The 17,500-nt window shown below is 34.4% G+C and overlaps 1 protein-coding gene across 1 annotated transcript; it reads left to right on the top strand.

Moving 5' to 3' along the window:
- The first annotated feature begins 624 nt into the window (after nucleotides 1-624).
- LOC128164719 (eukaryotic translation initiation factor 3 subunit L-like) lies at nucleotides 625-15,592 on the top strand. Its single transcript, XM_052828713.1, has 19 exons — nucleotides 625-717; nucleotides 950-1,001; nucleotides 3,481-3,628; nucleotides 3,891-3,970; nucleotides 4,236-4,297; nucleotides 4,409-4,478; nucleotides 4,601-4,674; nucleotides 7,861-7,941; nucleotides 8,654-8,744; nucleotides 9,043-9,197; nucleotides 9,366-9,536; nucleotides 12,614-12,747; nucleotides 13,019-13,118; nucleotides 13,411-13,484; nucleotides 14,139-14,196; nucleotides 14,400-14,438; nucleotides 14,762-14,854; nucleotides 15,172-15,252; nucleotides 15,422-15,592. Exons 1-19 carry the CDS (start codon nucleotides 685-687, stop codon nucleotides 15,473-15,475), a joined length of 1,650 nt encoding a protein of 549 aa, XP_052684673.1. The 5' UTR covers nucleotides 625-684; the 3' UTR covers nucleotides 15,476-15,592.
- Nucleotides 15,593-17,500: the final 1,908 nt, after the last annotated feature.

Here is a 17,500-nt window from a genome sequence, read left to right as displayed (position 1 = left end):
CATGTTCTGCATATCCATCGATGTTAACTGCATATCCATCGATGTTAATAACATTTTAATTTTATTAAAATTTTAATAACTGTATGAATGATGCACATGAATAATACTAGTTTATTAAATGTATTTGTTTCACTTAAAAATTAAAAAAGTCATAGATTTAAGGAAAAATAGTATGGAAAATAACAGTGAAATTGAAGTCTCATGTAAATGCTTTCTCTCATCCCTCCCCCCATTTAGAATAGTTTTTTGGATGAGTACCCCCCCCCCCCCTCCCAGTTCAAAAACAATTTTTACGTGCCTGATATTTAAGAGTCTCTTGTAGTGATAATTTCTTAAATATGTTCCCAGTTCCGTTGGACCAATTTAAATTCAAAAAAATTAACATTATAATCTGCTCTTTATAAAATGCAGTTGAATAAATGCGTTTGGTAAAAATGTCTTAAAACAAATTATTGTATAAGAAAGATACATATAATATACATTTTAAGTTCAAAGTAATGATCATACAGTTTGGAATACGTATTATTCAATGAATGTAATAAGTATTTATAATTATACAAGTTATTAATAATATTACAAAAGAATCGAAAAGCCTGATCACTTTTTATAAAAATAGATCGGGATCGAAATCCTGACTGCAAGGGAAACAACTGTTCACTTTCCTGCCACAAATAATTTTTCACCATGTGGGGAGATCAAGCAGATTTTCCTCCAGATGTAAGTATTGCCAGCTACAAAACATATTTTTAATTGTATATTATTGTTAATTATAGCATATAGCTCTGTAACCAGCATATATTGGTTTTGTAAATCATTTTTCTGTCGTTTTACGAAAGAAGGAATGTTACCGAATTTTCTCTGTTTCAAAATACCGGTAGTCATTTTCTATTGTCATGATTAATATCTTAAAAGTCTTTAAATCTAATCATGTTTTTTTTTCTTGCTCTAGTACTACCCTCCAGCATATCCACCTTCAGTGGATCCATATGAAATGCACACTGGTGAGGTCATATTCTTTAGTCAGTTAATTAAGATAAAATGTGAAACAGATGCAGTTTAACTCCGCCAATAGACTACATCCATTATACCTACGTTGAATCGTGAAGTTTTAGATAAATTCAAACGTTAATGCAGATGAACTTTAAGCAATAAAGATATATTTGTATAATATATTGTGTATAGTATACACAATATATATTCATCAATCATGTATACACTGTATACATGATTGATGAAAATGTATAATCCAGCATATGCCATACATTTGGAGATAAATTTAATTTCTTTAAAACAATTGAATTTGATATATATTCTATTATATTAACATTATTATAAGCTTAACCTGAGATATAATTAGGGAATTTAATTTGAACTATAGACACAGTAAACAAATGTTTATTGTAAAATCAAAATATATGACACAGGTAACTCTCAATCGCTCATGGTTCTTGATCGCTCGAAGTGAGTCTAGGGTCCCGATTTTTTTCCTATATAACTAAGGAAATTAACTCTTGATTTCTCGAACTCTTGATCTCTCGAAACCCTTGATCCCTCGAAGTCAAACTTCAGTCCCGTTGTTCATAATCTATAGTTTCTTACTCTCGATACCTTGAAGTCGCTGTGTATCTCCTAGCGCTATACCTAATTAACACCTACTTGGTTATTTTAATCGCTCCAGGCATTAGATGCGGGACCCTTGTTACGGGTTATTATACCCCCCGCAAACAAAGTTTGGGGGGGGTATATAGGAATCACCTTGTCCGTCCGTCTGTCTGTCTGTCTGTCCGTCTGTCTGTGCAATCGTGTCCGGTCCATATCTTTCTTATGGGGAAACATTGGAAGTTCTTACTTCACACAAAGATTGCTTATGACCTAAGGGTGTGTCATGACTTTGACCCAAGGTCATTCGGGCAAGGGCAAGGTCACTGGCAGAAAAAGTGCAAAATGTCCGGTCCATATTTTTCTTATGGAGAAACATTGGAAGTTCTTACTTCACTCAAAGATTGCTTATGACCTAAGGGTGTGTCATGACTTTGACCCAAGGTCATTCGGGCAAGGTCAAGGTCACTGGCAGAAAAAGTGCAAAATTCGTGTCCGGTCCATATCTTTCTTATGGGGAAACATTGGAAGTTCTTACTTCACACAAAGATTGCTTATGACCTAAGGGTGTGTCATGACCTTGACCCAAGGTCATTCGGGCAAGGTCAAGGTCACTGGCAGAAAAAGTGCAAAATTCGTGTCCGGTCCATATCTTTCTTATGGGGAAACATTGGAAGTTCTTACTTTACACAAAGATTGCTTATGACCTAAGGGTGTGTCATGACCTTGACCCAAGGTCATTCGGGCAAGGTCAAGGTCACTGGCAAAAAAATGCAAAATTCGTGTCCGGTCCATATCTTTCTTATGGGGAAACATTGGAAGTTCTTACTTCACACAAAGATTGCTTATGATTAAAGGGTGTGTCATGACCTTGACCCAAGGTCAATTGAGAAAGTTCAAGGTAATTGTTTCAAAAAAGCTAAATTCTGTCTGTGTCATGTCTTGTATTAATGGAAATATTAGAAGCTAAAAATTAACTGTTTTCAAAAATAAAGCAGTTGTTATTTATAGAAAATGGACAGTGAAATAGATTCATCCAATATTTTCTATAATAGCAAAAATACACGCGTTATGATTTTTTTCTTAGCGGGGGGTATCAATTGTGAGCTTGCTCACAGTACCTCTAGTTTCTTCTGGCGACACTTGTCCTACAGGGTGATAATTGTTTGATGATTGACCTAACTGATACCTAATCTATAAATAACACAGACCATTTTATGATAATTTGGAGATGCAATGAAAATGAGAAATTGAGACGAAACGATGATATTGAGCCATGGTCAAGTTTTAGAATTATAAAACTGTAAAAGCATCATTGTCATTATAATGATTATTTCTAAACAAGTTCATACAGTAGGAACAATGGGTGATACTCAGTTATCTCATTTATGACATGTCGATCGTCTCGCAGTCCAGTAGTACTGAGCAATCTGGTTTTTATATGATGCATAAAATAAATAATTATTATGTATTTATTCAATATTTGTTTGTATTCAGTTTTTAAAACATCCAGTTTTGTATATTTAACTGAAAATAAAACGTTGTTTAAGCACTCGCGTAAGGTTACCACTAAATAAATGGCTTAATCATAACATCCGGTAAGACTTATTTAAAAACCCATCGGTCAACCTGGAAAATTCCGAACTCTTGAAAACTCCAACTCTTGAAACCTCAAAGTTTTTCCTCGGTCCCATGAACTTCGAGCTATCGAGAGTTACCTGTATTTTGGTCTAAAGATACCACTTCAACCGTGTAGTCAATCCAGCCATAAGCTGTTAATCATAATCCATTTAAAGCAATGAATTATTTATTTTATACTATCAACCCACTGAGTTAAAATCATGATGGTATATTAAGCACACCATTGTAAATTTATTTTAGGCGACCCTCGTCAGGATATAGAGTTTGAGAGGCAGTACCAACAGTCGACGTACATTGTCCCAGACATCATCAAGAGTTTCCTCACATACTTCCAGAAAAGTATCACTGAGCAGAATGTTTATGAAATTCAGAATGCGTATGAAAATGGGTACGATAGAAAACCTTATGGATTATGTATTGTTTTCAGAAACAGATTGTCTTTTATGAAATGAATGTGAAATTTCACTTCTTTGAAATATTTTTAATATATATATTTACTGATTTTAAAACAAACCTGTAAAAATAAAATACATTCACTTTAAAAATAAGAAATTGTTAAAGACTCTTTGCTTATACTTATATAGAGTGTTGACTTTAAGTTATTGGGACCTTGACAAGTATATTTAAAACCTAGAATTTGTTTTTCTTAGATTCAATAAATTGACAGAGAGGTTCTTCAAGACCTCTCCATGGCCCGAGGCAGAAGTGGTTGCTCCGATAGTACAGAATGGTAGGTGTTATTTACAAGAGAAATTACTGCTATGAAATTAAGATATGATAAAATCACACTTGTAAGAAAGTTACTTCTTTTTTCTATCCGTACATACATGTAAAGAATTTCAAACAAGTAAAAAGAAACCTATTCAGGACTTTCTTTTAAGCAAGTCATACTGTCAAATGGCATTTTAATGATGATTGTGATGTAAGTTTTATCTTTTTACAACTCTACTTGTAAGTCTATTAATAGATTTTACATGGTGCTTCCTTTTATTCAGATCATTTGTTTTTGATCCTGTACAAGGAACTTTTCTACAGACATATTTATGCCAGGGTTCAGGTAAGTTTTTATTGGGATTTAAAAATTATTTCAAAACATCAAAACAATTCATCTTTGTAATGTTAACAACTGTGAAGTACTGATATTCTATTTTGATTTTTTATTTTTAAGAATGGCCCAACATTGGAGCAGAGATTTGAATCTTACTACAATTATTGTAATCTCTTCAACTACATCCTAAGTAAGTGTTATCCATGTATTTATGATGAAGCTAAAATTGATTATCAAGCTACGGTGTGAATATACTACATATTGTAAGCTACAGTGTACTATCAGAATCTAACACATGCACTGTTTCTGTAGATGCTGATGGGCCGGTCCATTTGGAACTTCCCAATCAGTGGTTGTGGGATATCATTGATGAGTTCATCTACCAGGTATTCTCTTTCGAATCATTTACCGTATATTCCAAACCATTGCACACAGCCTTGCTAACGTAATGAAGAAATTAACCATTCTAGACATTAAAATGGAGAAATTAAATTTTTAGAATTTTAGCTAAAATTGTAACCATGACCCTTTAAGAAATAGGGGATATAAAAAAATTACACAAAATTTTGAAGTTTTACCATAACTATGCCCTTGCAACAAAGATTTAGTGATATACTTCTAGTAACACACTTCTGTGTGTAAGTGAGTAGGATAGTATGAGCATGTTTTATAAAGTTTCATATTTTGCCAAATATAATACACAGTTGTGTATAATACCCACTTCCCACTTTGGGCTTGAAAATTAGTGAAAAAACGTAGTTTAGGGGTATAGGACTTTTGACCAAACTGTCATGGTATTATTCAGGAAAAAATCTATCTGGAAAGTTTTATGTGTTTTACATTCATGATAATTTTTATGCCCCCCTTGGAAGAAGAGAGGGCATATTGTTTTGCTGCTGTCTGTCGGTCGGTCCACCAACAGTTTCCGTTCATTTTCTTTGCAAAGGATAAACATATTGAAATGAAATTTGGTATGCAGGTTTATCATGATAATATCTAGGTCAGGTTCGATTTTGGGTTCGATCAAGCAATTTTCGACAGAGTTATGGCCCTTGGACGTAGAAAAATTCGAGGTATTTGCAGTTTCCGCTCATTTTCTTCGCATAGGATAAACATATTGAAATCAAATCTGGTATACAGGTTTATCATGATAATATCTAGGTCAACTTCGATTTTGGGTTCGATCGAGCAATTTTCGACAGAGTTATGGTCCTTGGACGTAGAAAAATTCCAGTTATTTGCAGTTTCCACTCATTTTCTTCGCATAGGATAAACATGTTGAAATGAAATCTGGTATACAGGTTTATCATGATAATATCTAGGTCAAGTTCGATATTGGGTTCGATCGGACAATTTTCGACAGAGTTATGGCATTTGGACGTAGAAAAATTCGAGGTATTTGCAGTTTCCACTCATTTTCTTCGCATAGGATAAACATGTTGAAATGAAATCTGGTATACAGGTTTATCATGATAATATCTAGGTCAAGTTCGATATTGGGTTCGATCGGACAATTTTCGACAGAGTTATGGCATTTGGACTTAGAAAAATTCGAGTTATTTGCAGTTTACGATCACTTTCTTCTCAGAGGGTGCATATATTAATATGAAACTTGGTATGCAGGTTTATCTAAATAATCTAGGTCAAGTTTGATTTTGGGTATATTAGAGCAATTTCCGACAGAGTTATGCCCCTTGGATTTTAGAAAAATTCCAGTTATTTGCAGTTTACATACATTTTCTTCGTGGATGTTTCCAAGGGAGGGGGCATAAGTGTTTCACAAACATCTCTTGTTCAGACACAGGTTTTTTAAAATCTTGACTTTCTGCAGTAATCCTCAAGCAGCTCAAAGGGGTGACACTGATCACATAAAACAGGGTTTTCACTCAGGGTGTTACTGTACTATGTTTTGATTATTTCTTTGCCCCAAGGGTATGTCTGAGATAAACAGCATGAATAAGTAATAAGCGCGTGTGTGTGTGTGTGTGTGCAACAATGGCTTTGATAGGGCCACAGAGGTGTTAAAAATAAAGTTTAAGTGAATCTTCAAGATGAATAATTTTATTTAGTTGACAGTATGTGTCTTAAAATGCCTATTAATTACAAAAACCACGTGGTAAGCTAACTTAATCAGGCCCAGTATTGGGATCTATCACACAGATCTATTACGGTAATAACATCTGTAAAGGCTGCATACACAGAGAGGGTGAATGCACAGCTTTAATTGCTTAATAACTTCATATTTATTATACCCCTGCTCCGAAGGAGAGGGGGTATACTGTTTTACCCTTGTGTGTGTCTGTCTGTCCGTCCGTAACAAAAATTTCTGTCGCATTTATCTCAGCAACTATTTATCGCAGATGCTTGAAATTTTTACACAGTGTTTGTTAAGGCATGCCATATCGTGGGATGTATTTTTGTACCAATCAGACATCAACTTCCTGTTAAATGACAACTTTGCTTATTTTTTAACCAAAATTTTCAAACAAATTTTTGTCAAAGATTTCTCAGCAACTATTTATCGCAGATGCTTGAAATTTTTACACAATATTTGTATATGCATGCCATATCGTGGGATATATTTTTGTACCAATCAGACGTCAACTTCCTGTTAAATGAGTACTTTGTTTATTTTTAGCAAAAATTTTCAAACAAATTTTTGTCAAAGAATTCTCAGCAACTGTTTATCACAGATGCTTGAAATTTTAACACAGTATTTGTATAGGCATGCCATATCGTGGGATATATTTTTGTACCAATCAGACGTCAACTTCCTGTTAAATGACGACTTTGTTTATATTTAGCAAAAATTTTTGTCAAAGAATTCTCAGCAACTGTTTATCACAGATGCTTGAAATTTTTACATAGTATTTGTATAGGCATGCTATATCGTTGGATATATTTTTGTACCAATCGGACGTCAACTTCCTGTTTAATGAGTACTTTGTTTATTTTTAGCCAAAATTTTCCAACAAATTTTCGTCAAAGATTTCTCAGCAACTATTTATTGCAGATGCATGAAATTTTAACACACTATTTGTTATGGCATGCCATATTATGGGATATATTATATTTTTGTACCAATCAGACGTCAACTTCCTGTTAAATAACGACTTCGTTTATTTTTAGTCACAATTTTCAAATAAATTTTCGTCAAAGATTTATCAGCAGCTATTTATCGCAGATGCTTGAAAATTTTAAACAGTGTTTGCTAAGGCATGCCATATCGTGGGATATATTTTTGTACCAATCAGACGTCAACTTCCTGTTAAATGAGTACTTTGTTTATTTTAGCCAAAATTTTCAAACAAATTTTCCTCAAAGATTTCTCAGCAGCCAATTATTGCAGATGCTTGAAATTTTAACACACTATTTGTTTAGGCATGCCATATTTTGGGATATATTTCTGTACCAATGGGATGCCAGCTTTCTGTTAAATGTCGACTTTGCTTATTTTGCATATTCACATCAGAGCGGGGGTATCACTAGTGAGCATTGGCTCACAGATATCTTGTTAAAATAGCATTTGTTTTTAAAAGATGTCCACTGATTGGTTTGGTTGTTTTGTACAGTTTCAGTGCTTCAGCATCTACAGATGTAAAGTGAACAAGAAGTCAGAGGATGAGATCAGCTTTTTAAGGTCCAACCCCAAGGTAAATCTACAATCCTACTGATGTATTAACATATCCCATGATAACTCTTCCTACAGTACTACTGATATACATGTATATACTAACATATCCCAAGGTAACTCTTCCTACAGTACCACTGATATACATGTATATACTAACATATCCCAAGGTAACTCTTCTCACAATCCTACTGATATATTTAGTAATGTGTTTAATATGAAGTTGAACACCATATCTTACATCTATATGATTTCTCTGGAATAAAATCTACTGTGGAATCCTTAAAATTTGTGGGAAGCCAATCATATGGATGTTAATTTCATGCATGCTCATGGAGATAAAATTTGATAGACTTATTTCGGTGATAATTGCTAGGTCTCATAATACATGTCATGGATGAAGGAGATAAAAATTAAGCCACCACAAATTCTAGTGATTCCACAGTATTATATAAAAAGTTGTGAATTTTGAGAGAAGCATCTTTGATCAGAGAAATGTATGATTTTTATTTTTTTAACTTGTCATACGTGTAACTTGACCCTCACAGGATTACTTTAGTACTGCAATTTTGCTTGGCAATTTGGTAAATTTAGTGGGGAAAAATTTTTAAAATGTAGGTTAAACAATTATCTTTGGTTTATTTATAGTGGTATTGATGTGGTTTGTACATGTATGTATAAAATTTTCACACACATTTTAATGATATTCAAATATTATTTGTAATTTATTTCAGATATGGAATGTGCACAGTGTCTTGAATGTATTGCATTCTCTGGTTGACAAGTCCAACATCAACAAACAGTTAGAAGTCTACTCAATGGGAGGTAAAAATAAAAAACCCAAAAAAAACAATGAAAATTGATACTGTACACACACATTTACTGTTTTATTAAAGGTTAAGGAGTGAAATCGGCAAAAATAATGAAATGTTCAGTTTAAGGAATGTAAATGTCATAAAAATTGCAATGAACATTTTATGCAACATATCAACAAGTTTACTATGGATTTCTATTATCATACACTATAGGCTAATTAGTTTAAATATAAGCAAACTAGGAGTTCCCTGCTTTGTAACTGATACTGGGTACAACAGTACACATTAATGGTGATTGCTGGTTGTAGGTGACCCGGACAGTGTGGCCGGTGAGTTTGGACAGCACAGTCTGTACAAGATGCTGGGCTACTTCAGTTTGGTGGGGCTGCTACGACTCCACTCCCTGCTGGGCGATTACTACCAGGCCCTCAAGATCCTGGAGTGTATTGACTTCAACAAGAAGGTGGGATATTGTCAGACCAAAAAGTTCTAATACGTTAACCCATAATGGGTAACAAAGAACAAAAAATGGCATCTACGTTTTGAGTTTAAGGTTAATTGATATGATAAAATCAAGATTTTTATCCTTTCTGATAATAATGTCTATAGGTGTGTTCAAATAACTTTTCAGAGCATGTATTCGCGAGTACCTGCCTGCCAGATCACCACGTTTTACTATGTTGGTTTTGCGTACCTTATGATGAGGAGATACCAGGATGCTATTAGGACGTTCTCCAACGTTTTGCTGTACATCCAGAGAACTAAGCAGATGTTCCAGGCCAGAGTACAGATGTATGACCAGGTATAGGACACACTTTACGGTTATTAATTGGGTAGATTGCAATTGTAATTGATACCAATTCAGTCATTATACCCTATGCAACAAATTTCAGTCCTTTCGAACTTACGATTTTGGCCAATTGTTGAATATAGTAATGAACAGTTTGTATGCGCAACTACTGTTCAACTGATGCATCGAATTTATTCAAAATTTGAAGGCATTCAAGACAAAATGTGCAGCTGTGCATATTACCAGGAAATTCCAATTCCATTATTTTTCTTGGTATTTCAGCCCATTTGAACTTAAAATATTTTTTAGTTGTTAATGACAAAGGAATAGATGTATATTTGCTTAATGCATATCTTGCTATTAACTATCTAGTTAATACTTAACTGTATTATTGTTACCGATAAGTAATGAAGGAGTGTTGGGTATATGAGCTTGCTCACTTTTTCATTCATTGGTTAATTATTCTTCTTGGTGCTAGAGTTAGTAAAATGTATTTTACGCTATCATATATTTAAACGTATACATATAAAAAAAATTTCTGAGGTATTCCTTTGTACAATATGACAGATCCACTTTTCTTTCTTTTTAGGGAAGAAAATTATATTGTTAAAATTTTCACATGGCCTTTCTTTTTTTAGCTCACCTGAGCTGAAAGCTCAAGTGAGCTATTCTGATCACTTTTTGTCTGTCGTCTGTCTGTCCGTCTGTCCGTAAACTTTTCACATTTTCAACATCTTCTCAAGAACTACTAGGCTAATTTCAACCAAACTTGGCACAAATCATCCTTAGGCAAAGGGGATTCAAAGTTGTGAAAATTAAGGGCCACACCCGTTTTCAAGGGGAGATAATTAGAAATTAATGAAAAATTTCAAGAAATTTTCAAAAATCTTCTTCTCAAGAACCAGAAAGCCAGGAAAGCTGAAACTTGTGTGGAAGCATCCTCAGGTAGTGTAAATTCAAAGTTGTGAAATTCATGACCCCCGGGGGTAGGGTGGGGCCACAATGGGGGGTCAAAGTTTTACATAGGAATATATAGAGTAAATCTTTAAAAATCTTCTTCTCAGAAACTAAACAGCCAGGAAAGCTGAAACTTGTGTGGAAGCATTCTCAGGTAGTGTAGATTCAAAGTTGTGAAATTCATGACCCCCGGGGGTAGGGTGGTGCCGCAATGGGGGGTCAAAGTTTTACATAGGAATATATAGAGTAAATCTTTAAAAATCTTCTTCTCAGAAACTAAACAGCCAGGAAAGCTGAAACTTGTGTGGAAGCATCCTCAGGTAGTGTAGATTCAAAGTTGTGAAATTCATGACCCCCGGGGGTAGGGTGGGGCCACAATGGGGGGTCAAAGTTTTACGTAGGAATATATAGAGAAAATCTTTAAAAATCTTCTTCTCAGAAACTAAACAGCCAGGAAAGCTGAAACTTGTGTGGAAGCATCCTCAGGTAGTGTAGATTCAAAGTTGTGAAATTCATGACCCCCGGGGGTAGGGTGGGGCCACAATGGGGGGGTCAAAGTTTTACATAGGAATATATAGAGAAAATCTTTAAAAATCTTCTTCTCAGAAACTAAACAGCCAGGAAAGCTGAAACTTGTGTGGAAGCATCTTCAGGTAGTGTAGATTCAAAGTTGTGAAAATCATGATCCCTGGGGGTAGGGTGGGGCCACAATGGGGGGTCAAAGTTTTACATAGGAAAATATAGAGTAAATCTTTAAAAATCTTCTTCTCAGAAACTAATCAGCCAGGAAAGCTGAAACTTGTGTGGAAGCATCCTCAGGCAGTGTAGATTCAAAGTTGTGAAAATCATGATCTCTGGGGGTAGGGTGGGGCACAATGGGGGGGTCAAAGTTTTACATAGGAATATATAGAGTAAATCTTTAAAAATCTTCTTCTCAGAAACTAAACAGCCAGGAAAGCTGAAACTTGTGTGGAAGTATCCTCAGGTAGTGTAGATTCAAAGTTGTGAAAATCATGATCTCTGGGGGTAGGGTGAGGCCACTTTGGGGGGGGGGGGGGTTAAAGTTTTACATAGGAATATATAGAGAAAATCTTTAAAAATCTTCTTCTCAGAAACTAATCAGCAAGATGATTCTTTATAACTGTTAAGACTTTGGCTCCAGGACAATTCTTCGGCCTCACAAGAAGGTTCAGAGTTTGATGCAGCTAATTATCCAATATATAAACAATTGTAAAGGATCTTTTTGAGAACTGCAATACTCAACATGAGATATGACTATAAAATTGAAGCAGGCAGCTATTTTTTCATTAGAATCTTTTTGTATTACTGTATTGAGTTATTGCCCTTGATTTATTGATTCTTGATTATTTTAATTAATGCATCCACTGTTAACCAATTATTGTGATGATTATTTTTATACAATAATAAATATTCAATGTATATAAGTTGTTCTGCATAAGTAGTTTTGGGTTAGGCTGGATTAGTTTGTTTATTTTTGATTTCCAATTTTTAGATACTATGAATTATTTTAGGCCGGCACATATATAGCGACAGTGTCTATTGCTTTATGACGGGTGACTGTTTTGGGTTAAACTTGAACAGGTACGGATAGATTGAGTGTTGTCCCTGCTTGCGTTAATGTTGGTACCTGTTGAGTTGCGTAGGTGTGTGGTCATACCTGCCTGCGTAGCGTTGAGTCCCTATATATGTGCAGGAGCGGTGATTAAAGTCTGCTCTTGTAATTATTGGCAGCAATCAGGGCTATCCAAGTTCCAAGGGTGAATAATGGATTTTATTTATACAGGATCTACATGTATTATTGTACATTGTCCAGATTGTTTGTATTATGACCCCATTAAGCTGACTTTATCATACCTATTGTTCTTCAGGTGAGCGATGTGGCCCATGGGCCTCTTGTTTTATGATATTTCTGACAGCATGATTTGAAAAGCCCCTCTTAGAATTTGTAATATATGACCAATTCACACTGGAAATAGGCTGTTGTAACAAATCAAGCATGTTTCTGTAAGTTGCTAAAGCTTTAGAGTCAACAGGTTATTTGAATGCTCAAACTCAATGTCAGTGTAAAGCAAGTAGAATTCAATAAATACAAGTTCACGATTGTCTTGTAGATCACCAAGATGAACGACAAGATGTACACCTTGTTGGCCATTTGTCTGGTTCTCCACCCGATGAGAATTGACGAGAGTGTCCATTCACAGCTGAGGGAGAAATTCCAGGACAAGATGTTAAGGATGCAAAAAGGGTACGTATAGAATATAGGCACGTATAGAATTAAGGTATGTATAGAATGTCAGTATGTGTATAATATAGGTACATATAGAATATAGGTACATATAGAATATTGGTACGTAAAGAATATAGCCTAGCACCTCAGCACCTGGTGATTATTCAAATATCAGAAAAATTTGTCCAATCCTCACCATCTCTGTCATTACAAATCTTATCAAACCAGTCACATCTTCTCTTGATTTTTCTTATTTGCAAGACATGCTTAAACAGTTTATCAATTGCAGAGACACTGAAGAGTTTACAAACAACTTCTCATTTGCCTGTCCAAAGTTCCTGTCACCAGTTCCACCTAACTATGATGCTGTTACAGCTATAAACCACAAGGTTTGTACAATTTTCACAACATACTGAGAAACAAGAAGTTAACTTATTACAGAAATCCATTTGGATTCGTTATTGTTTAATACTTTACTCTTTTTTAAACCCAAAGACTTTACTGTGTGACCAGTTGTGATAGTAGACTAAATCCATTAAGATTTTAATCAAGTTTATTATTACGCCCTATGACTTAACTGTTTAACCAGTTGTGATGGGTAACTAAATCCATTAAGGATCTAAATTATGTATCAGCCCCAAGACTTTCCTGTTTATCTAATTGTGATGGTGGATGTTTCAGGAGCCATTCCTGCTGCAGCTGAGGGTGTTTATGGAGGAGGTCACCCAGCAGATCATCCTGCCCACTATCAGGAGGTCAGTCCACTTGGTTTTATCATCCACAGTCAATTCATCAGCATTGTCTCTACATAAACTGTAAAATCAATACCTAGAGAAAGAGGAATATTTTCCTTTCTTTCAACAAACTTGTAGCTAAGGTTGAACAGATCAGTCTTCTCAATTTAACTGTTGCCAATGAATTCCTTTATATTTTCTCCACATAATCTATAAAAGCAATAACTAGAGATGGAAAAATAGTTGCTTCAATTCCTTGTCCTTTAACAAACTTGTAGGATTTCTTACTGGCTTCGGTCCAACAGTTAGCCTGCTCAGTATAATTATCTGATGTCAACTCTTCCATGTTGATGGCATGTCAGATGCAAAATCAATACCACATAAAAAATAGTTTTTCTGTAATTTTTTCATTAAAATAATTCAGAGTTTCTTACTGACTTTTGAACAGATGCCAGCAATTTGAATGTGTGATATGCCCTCATTTCTTTATCTAATGAGACCTCCCCCATTATACTTAATTACATGTATAATAACATATCCATCGCTTGCAAAGACCTCATATTCTTTTATATACATGTAGCATGTTGAATTTGAACAACAAAGGTTTCATATTAAATACACATTTGAAGGTGCAAAATGAATTTAAATGAGTAAAAATGATTGTATTTATTTTAGTTTTCTGAAGCTCTACACCACCCTTCCCCTGTCAAAGCTAGCCATCTTCATGGACATGGTATGTATAAACCAAAACACTACAATTCAATTATCTCTATCATTATACAAATGTAATCAATGCTTTCCAACTATAGATGTTTATTGCTTCTATTCTTGTATTTTTCACTTGCTTTGTTTATTGCCAATGTTAAAAGGTTATCAAAGACCAAGTTAAAGAATATAAACAAGTGATTCTACATGTAAGTCCATTTTTTGTTTCAGACTGAAGATGAGCTGAAGACCCATTTGATGTGTTTTAAGGTACAGTCAAACTTTGTTAGCTTGAACTAGGACTGTTTAAAAACTTCGAGATATCCGAGTATTTGAGATATCAAGGGTAAAATACTTAAAAAATAAGTAGTTAGGACTTGCAAATCACTTCAACATATCCATTGTATTCGAGACACCAGTGTTTCAGATATCAAAATTCAACTGCATGTGTCAATTTGTTGCGACACTAAACCATCTTCATTAAAAGTATATAATGTAAACATTATTTTTAACCAGTCATAATAAATATGTGGACTTCAGTACCTAAAAATTGTTACAAATTGATAAATTTTAACCTTTGTTTTTCTGCACAGCATAAAATGAAGAACCTGGTTTGGACCAAGGGTACGAGTGGTCTGGAGGGAGAGTTCCAGTCGGCGTCTGAGGTGGACTTCTATATAGACAAGGTCAGTGCTCGAACATGATGCACAAGTCTACAGTAGAAGCCATTTCATCTCTGATGGGGAGGGGTTTTTTTTTCAACCAAAGTGTCAATTATATCAATTGTCTTTTCTCTTTCTTACACTTAACATACGCCACTTTTACAATAGAATTGTGGCTTTTAGATGAAAAGTCAATTGCAATGACCATTTTTTTTGTTAAATGGGATCAAGTGAAGGCCTATCACAATTTGATGGCTCTGTTTTTCCACATTACTGTTTATACATGTACGGATGAAAATAATCACCTATATTTTTATGACATGCATTTCATACCTTTATAGGATATGATTCATATTGCGGACACGAAAGTTGCTAGAAGATACGGAGATTTCTTCATCAGACAGATTCACAAGTTTGAGGAGGTAATCTGATTAATAACTCATTGGTGCACTGCTGCGTGTTCAGTTCTTGGTTCATGTATATATTTTTTTCAGCAATCCTAGGGCAAGTTCTTTCTTTTAAATATCCTTAACATTTGAAATAAATACAATTTATATAAATATTTATGAATATATACATTTCTTTCCTTAGATTACCCGAAATTTGAAAGTGGTGAGTGCAGGAGCTGGGAAAACTTCATCCTAAGAGGAGGACTGTGTTTAAATTATCCTGGACACTTGTATTTAATAACTCTCTTCAAAATCTTCTTCAGTGTATCAATATTATTGTACATGTAGTGAATAAAACATGTGTGCAATGTGAGCCAAGAAATTGTTTTTTATAAACAAATATACCCAGAATAGAAAAGAAACTTAAGAGTTGCTCAAGCTTAAGAGAGGACTGGTGTAACCAGGGTTTGTATTTCCTCATAAATGCCAAATTTCTGATCATCAACACTTCAAAAATCCCGTAAATATTTAAAGGAAGTGAACATGAAAAAATTAATTGTTGCTTAATAAATTTTAAAAGGCTTTTGAAACTTAAAAATGAGGTCTGTAACCTTTTTGTTTATTTCTATCAAGAGATTTTATCAATTTAACACTCTCAGTGAAAGGTTTATGGAGGTAATCCATTTTTCCCCAGCATGCATCTGTTCTCTGACGTAGATAAGCCACATTGATGCTGGTGACCGGGTCATTGTTGAAACTAGGCCAGTGTTTATGTACAGAGTTGATAAAGGTTACGAAGAAAAAATATGCCTGGATGTGAAGTAAAATTTTGTACTGTCATGAAAGGACAAAGATTTAGTACATTTCTATAAATGAACATCAGATAACCATATATATGATTTGTGCAAAAAAATGAGTAGATAAATTTATTTGTGAACTATGAGACAATCGCATTCCAGATGTTTGTACGGAGATGTGGCAGTCAGTGTTTACATAAATAAATTGCTGTTTGTAGATTTCAATTCAAATCAATATAAAAATGTAATTTCATTTTCTTTGTGGGGTTTCTTACCGTTACTTTTTATTTAAATGCCCTGGACATTTTTCTGATTTCTTTTTATGCACACCAGTTCTGTTTATGCTGTCAGAAGAATAACAGAACTAAGACACTTTTTAAAAGTCAGGATGCTGAGCAATGCACCCTGTGTGCTCATTTATGTAGCACACATATTGTTCAAACTCATAAACAAGAAATTCCCGAGTGCGAGAAAATAGGTCACAATAACACTGATCCAGGGACATTCCATTCTATATAGTTACATGTTATATTAACTGCTGGTGGGAATGCATCATTCTGAGATCTCTTCCTCCATAAACACTGTTTCAAAATGACAACTCTTTACATCCATTTCAAGTTTCAATTCACATTTTGATGATGGCATTTTATCTCTGTTAGGCCTACTGCACGTGTGTAAAAATGCAATGTGTCTCACTGATGTCAGCAGCAGTGCTGCCCTCTCTTAGATGCTTAGCGATAACCCAGCAGGGAGGTAATAAATTAAACAATATGGCAGCGCTCATGGATTGCAAGAATTAGTTATTCTAAGTGGTATATCGTCTTACTGAGGAAAGCTATGTCTAAACGGTTTTCAGATATCATTATACACATCAAACAGACAAATTTGAGCCCTTGATAATTTTTTCATGTTCACTTCCTTTAATGCACCTGCCTTTCCATTGAATGCATCCCTTTTTTAAATACTGGACTAAAAATACAGGTAAATTGGGGAATTTCAAATAACCTACAACAATAAAACCTAACCATGAAACAAATGTGTATAGTTTTTCAATACATGTGTTAAGGAAATCATTCCTGTATTTTGCCCTACAGAAAAGGACTTTTACATGTATGATAAGCAGAATTATATTAACTTAAACTACCGTATGACAATATACAACCAAATCAATTGATACAAACACTTTAACAAAACATACATGAATATGTATAATCGCCATCTTGTGATGTAGTGTCTTAAAGAGTAGAAGTCTAGGTGTAGTGAGGTACCTTAAAATCAAGTTTAACTTTGGGGGCGTCTTGTGGTTGGAATTGTTGAATGGTTGCATGCAACACTCGCAGTAATAAATTAACAATAGAAATTTTAAAAAAAACTTGAGTTTCAAATTTTAATGATACAGATATTTATGTGTACCCAGGTACAAGACAAATATTGGGAACAAAAGTTGATCCTATAAAACCTGGTTTATTGTTCCACACTGAAAA

Source organism: Crassostrea angulata, chromosome 10 (assembly GCF_025612915.1).
Source record: "Crassostrea angulata isolate pt1a10 chromosome 10, ASM2561291v2, whole genome shotgun sequence".
Lineage (NCBI taxonomy): Eukaryota > Metazoa > Mollusca > Bivalvia > Ostreida > Ostreidae > Magallana > Magallana angulata.
The sequence above is the reverse complement of the archived record's forward strand: the minus strand, read 5'-3'. Positions and strand labels throughout refer to the sequence as shown.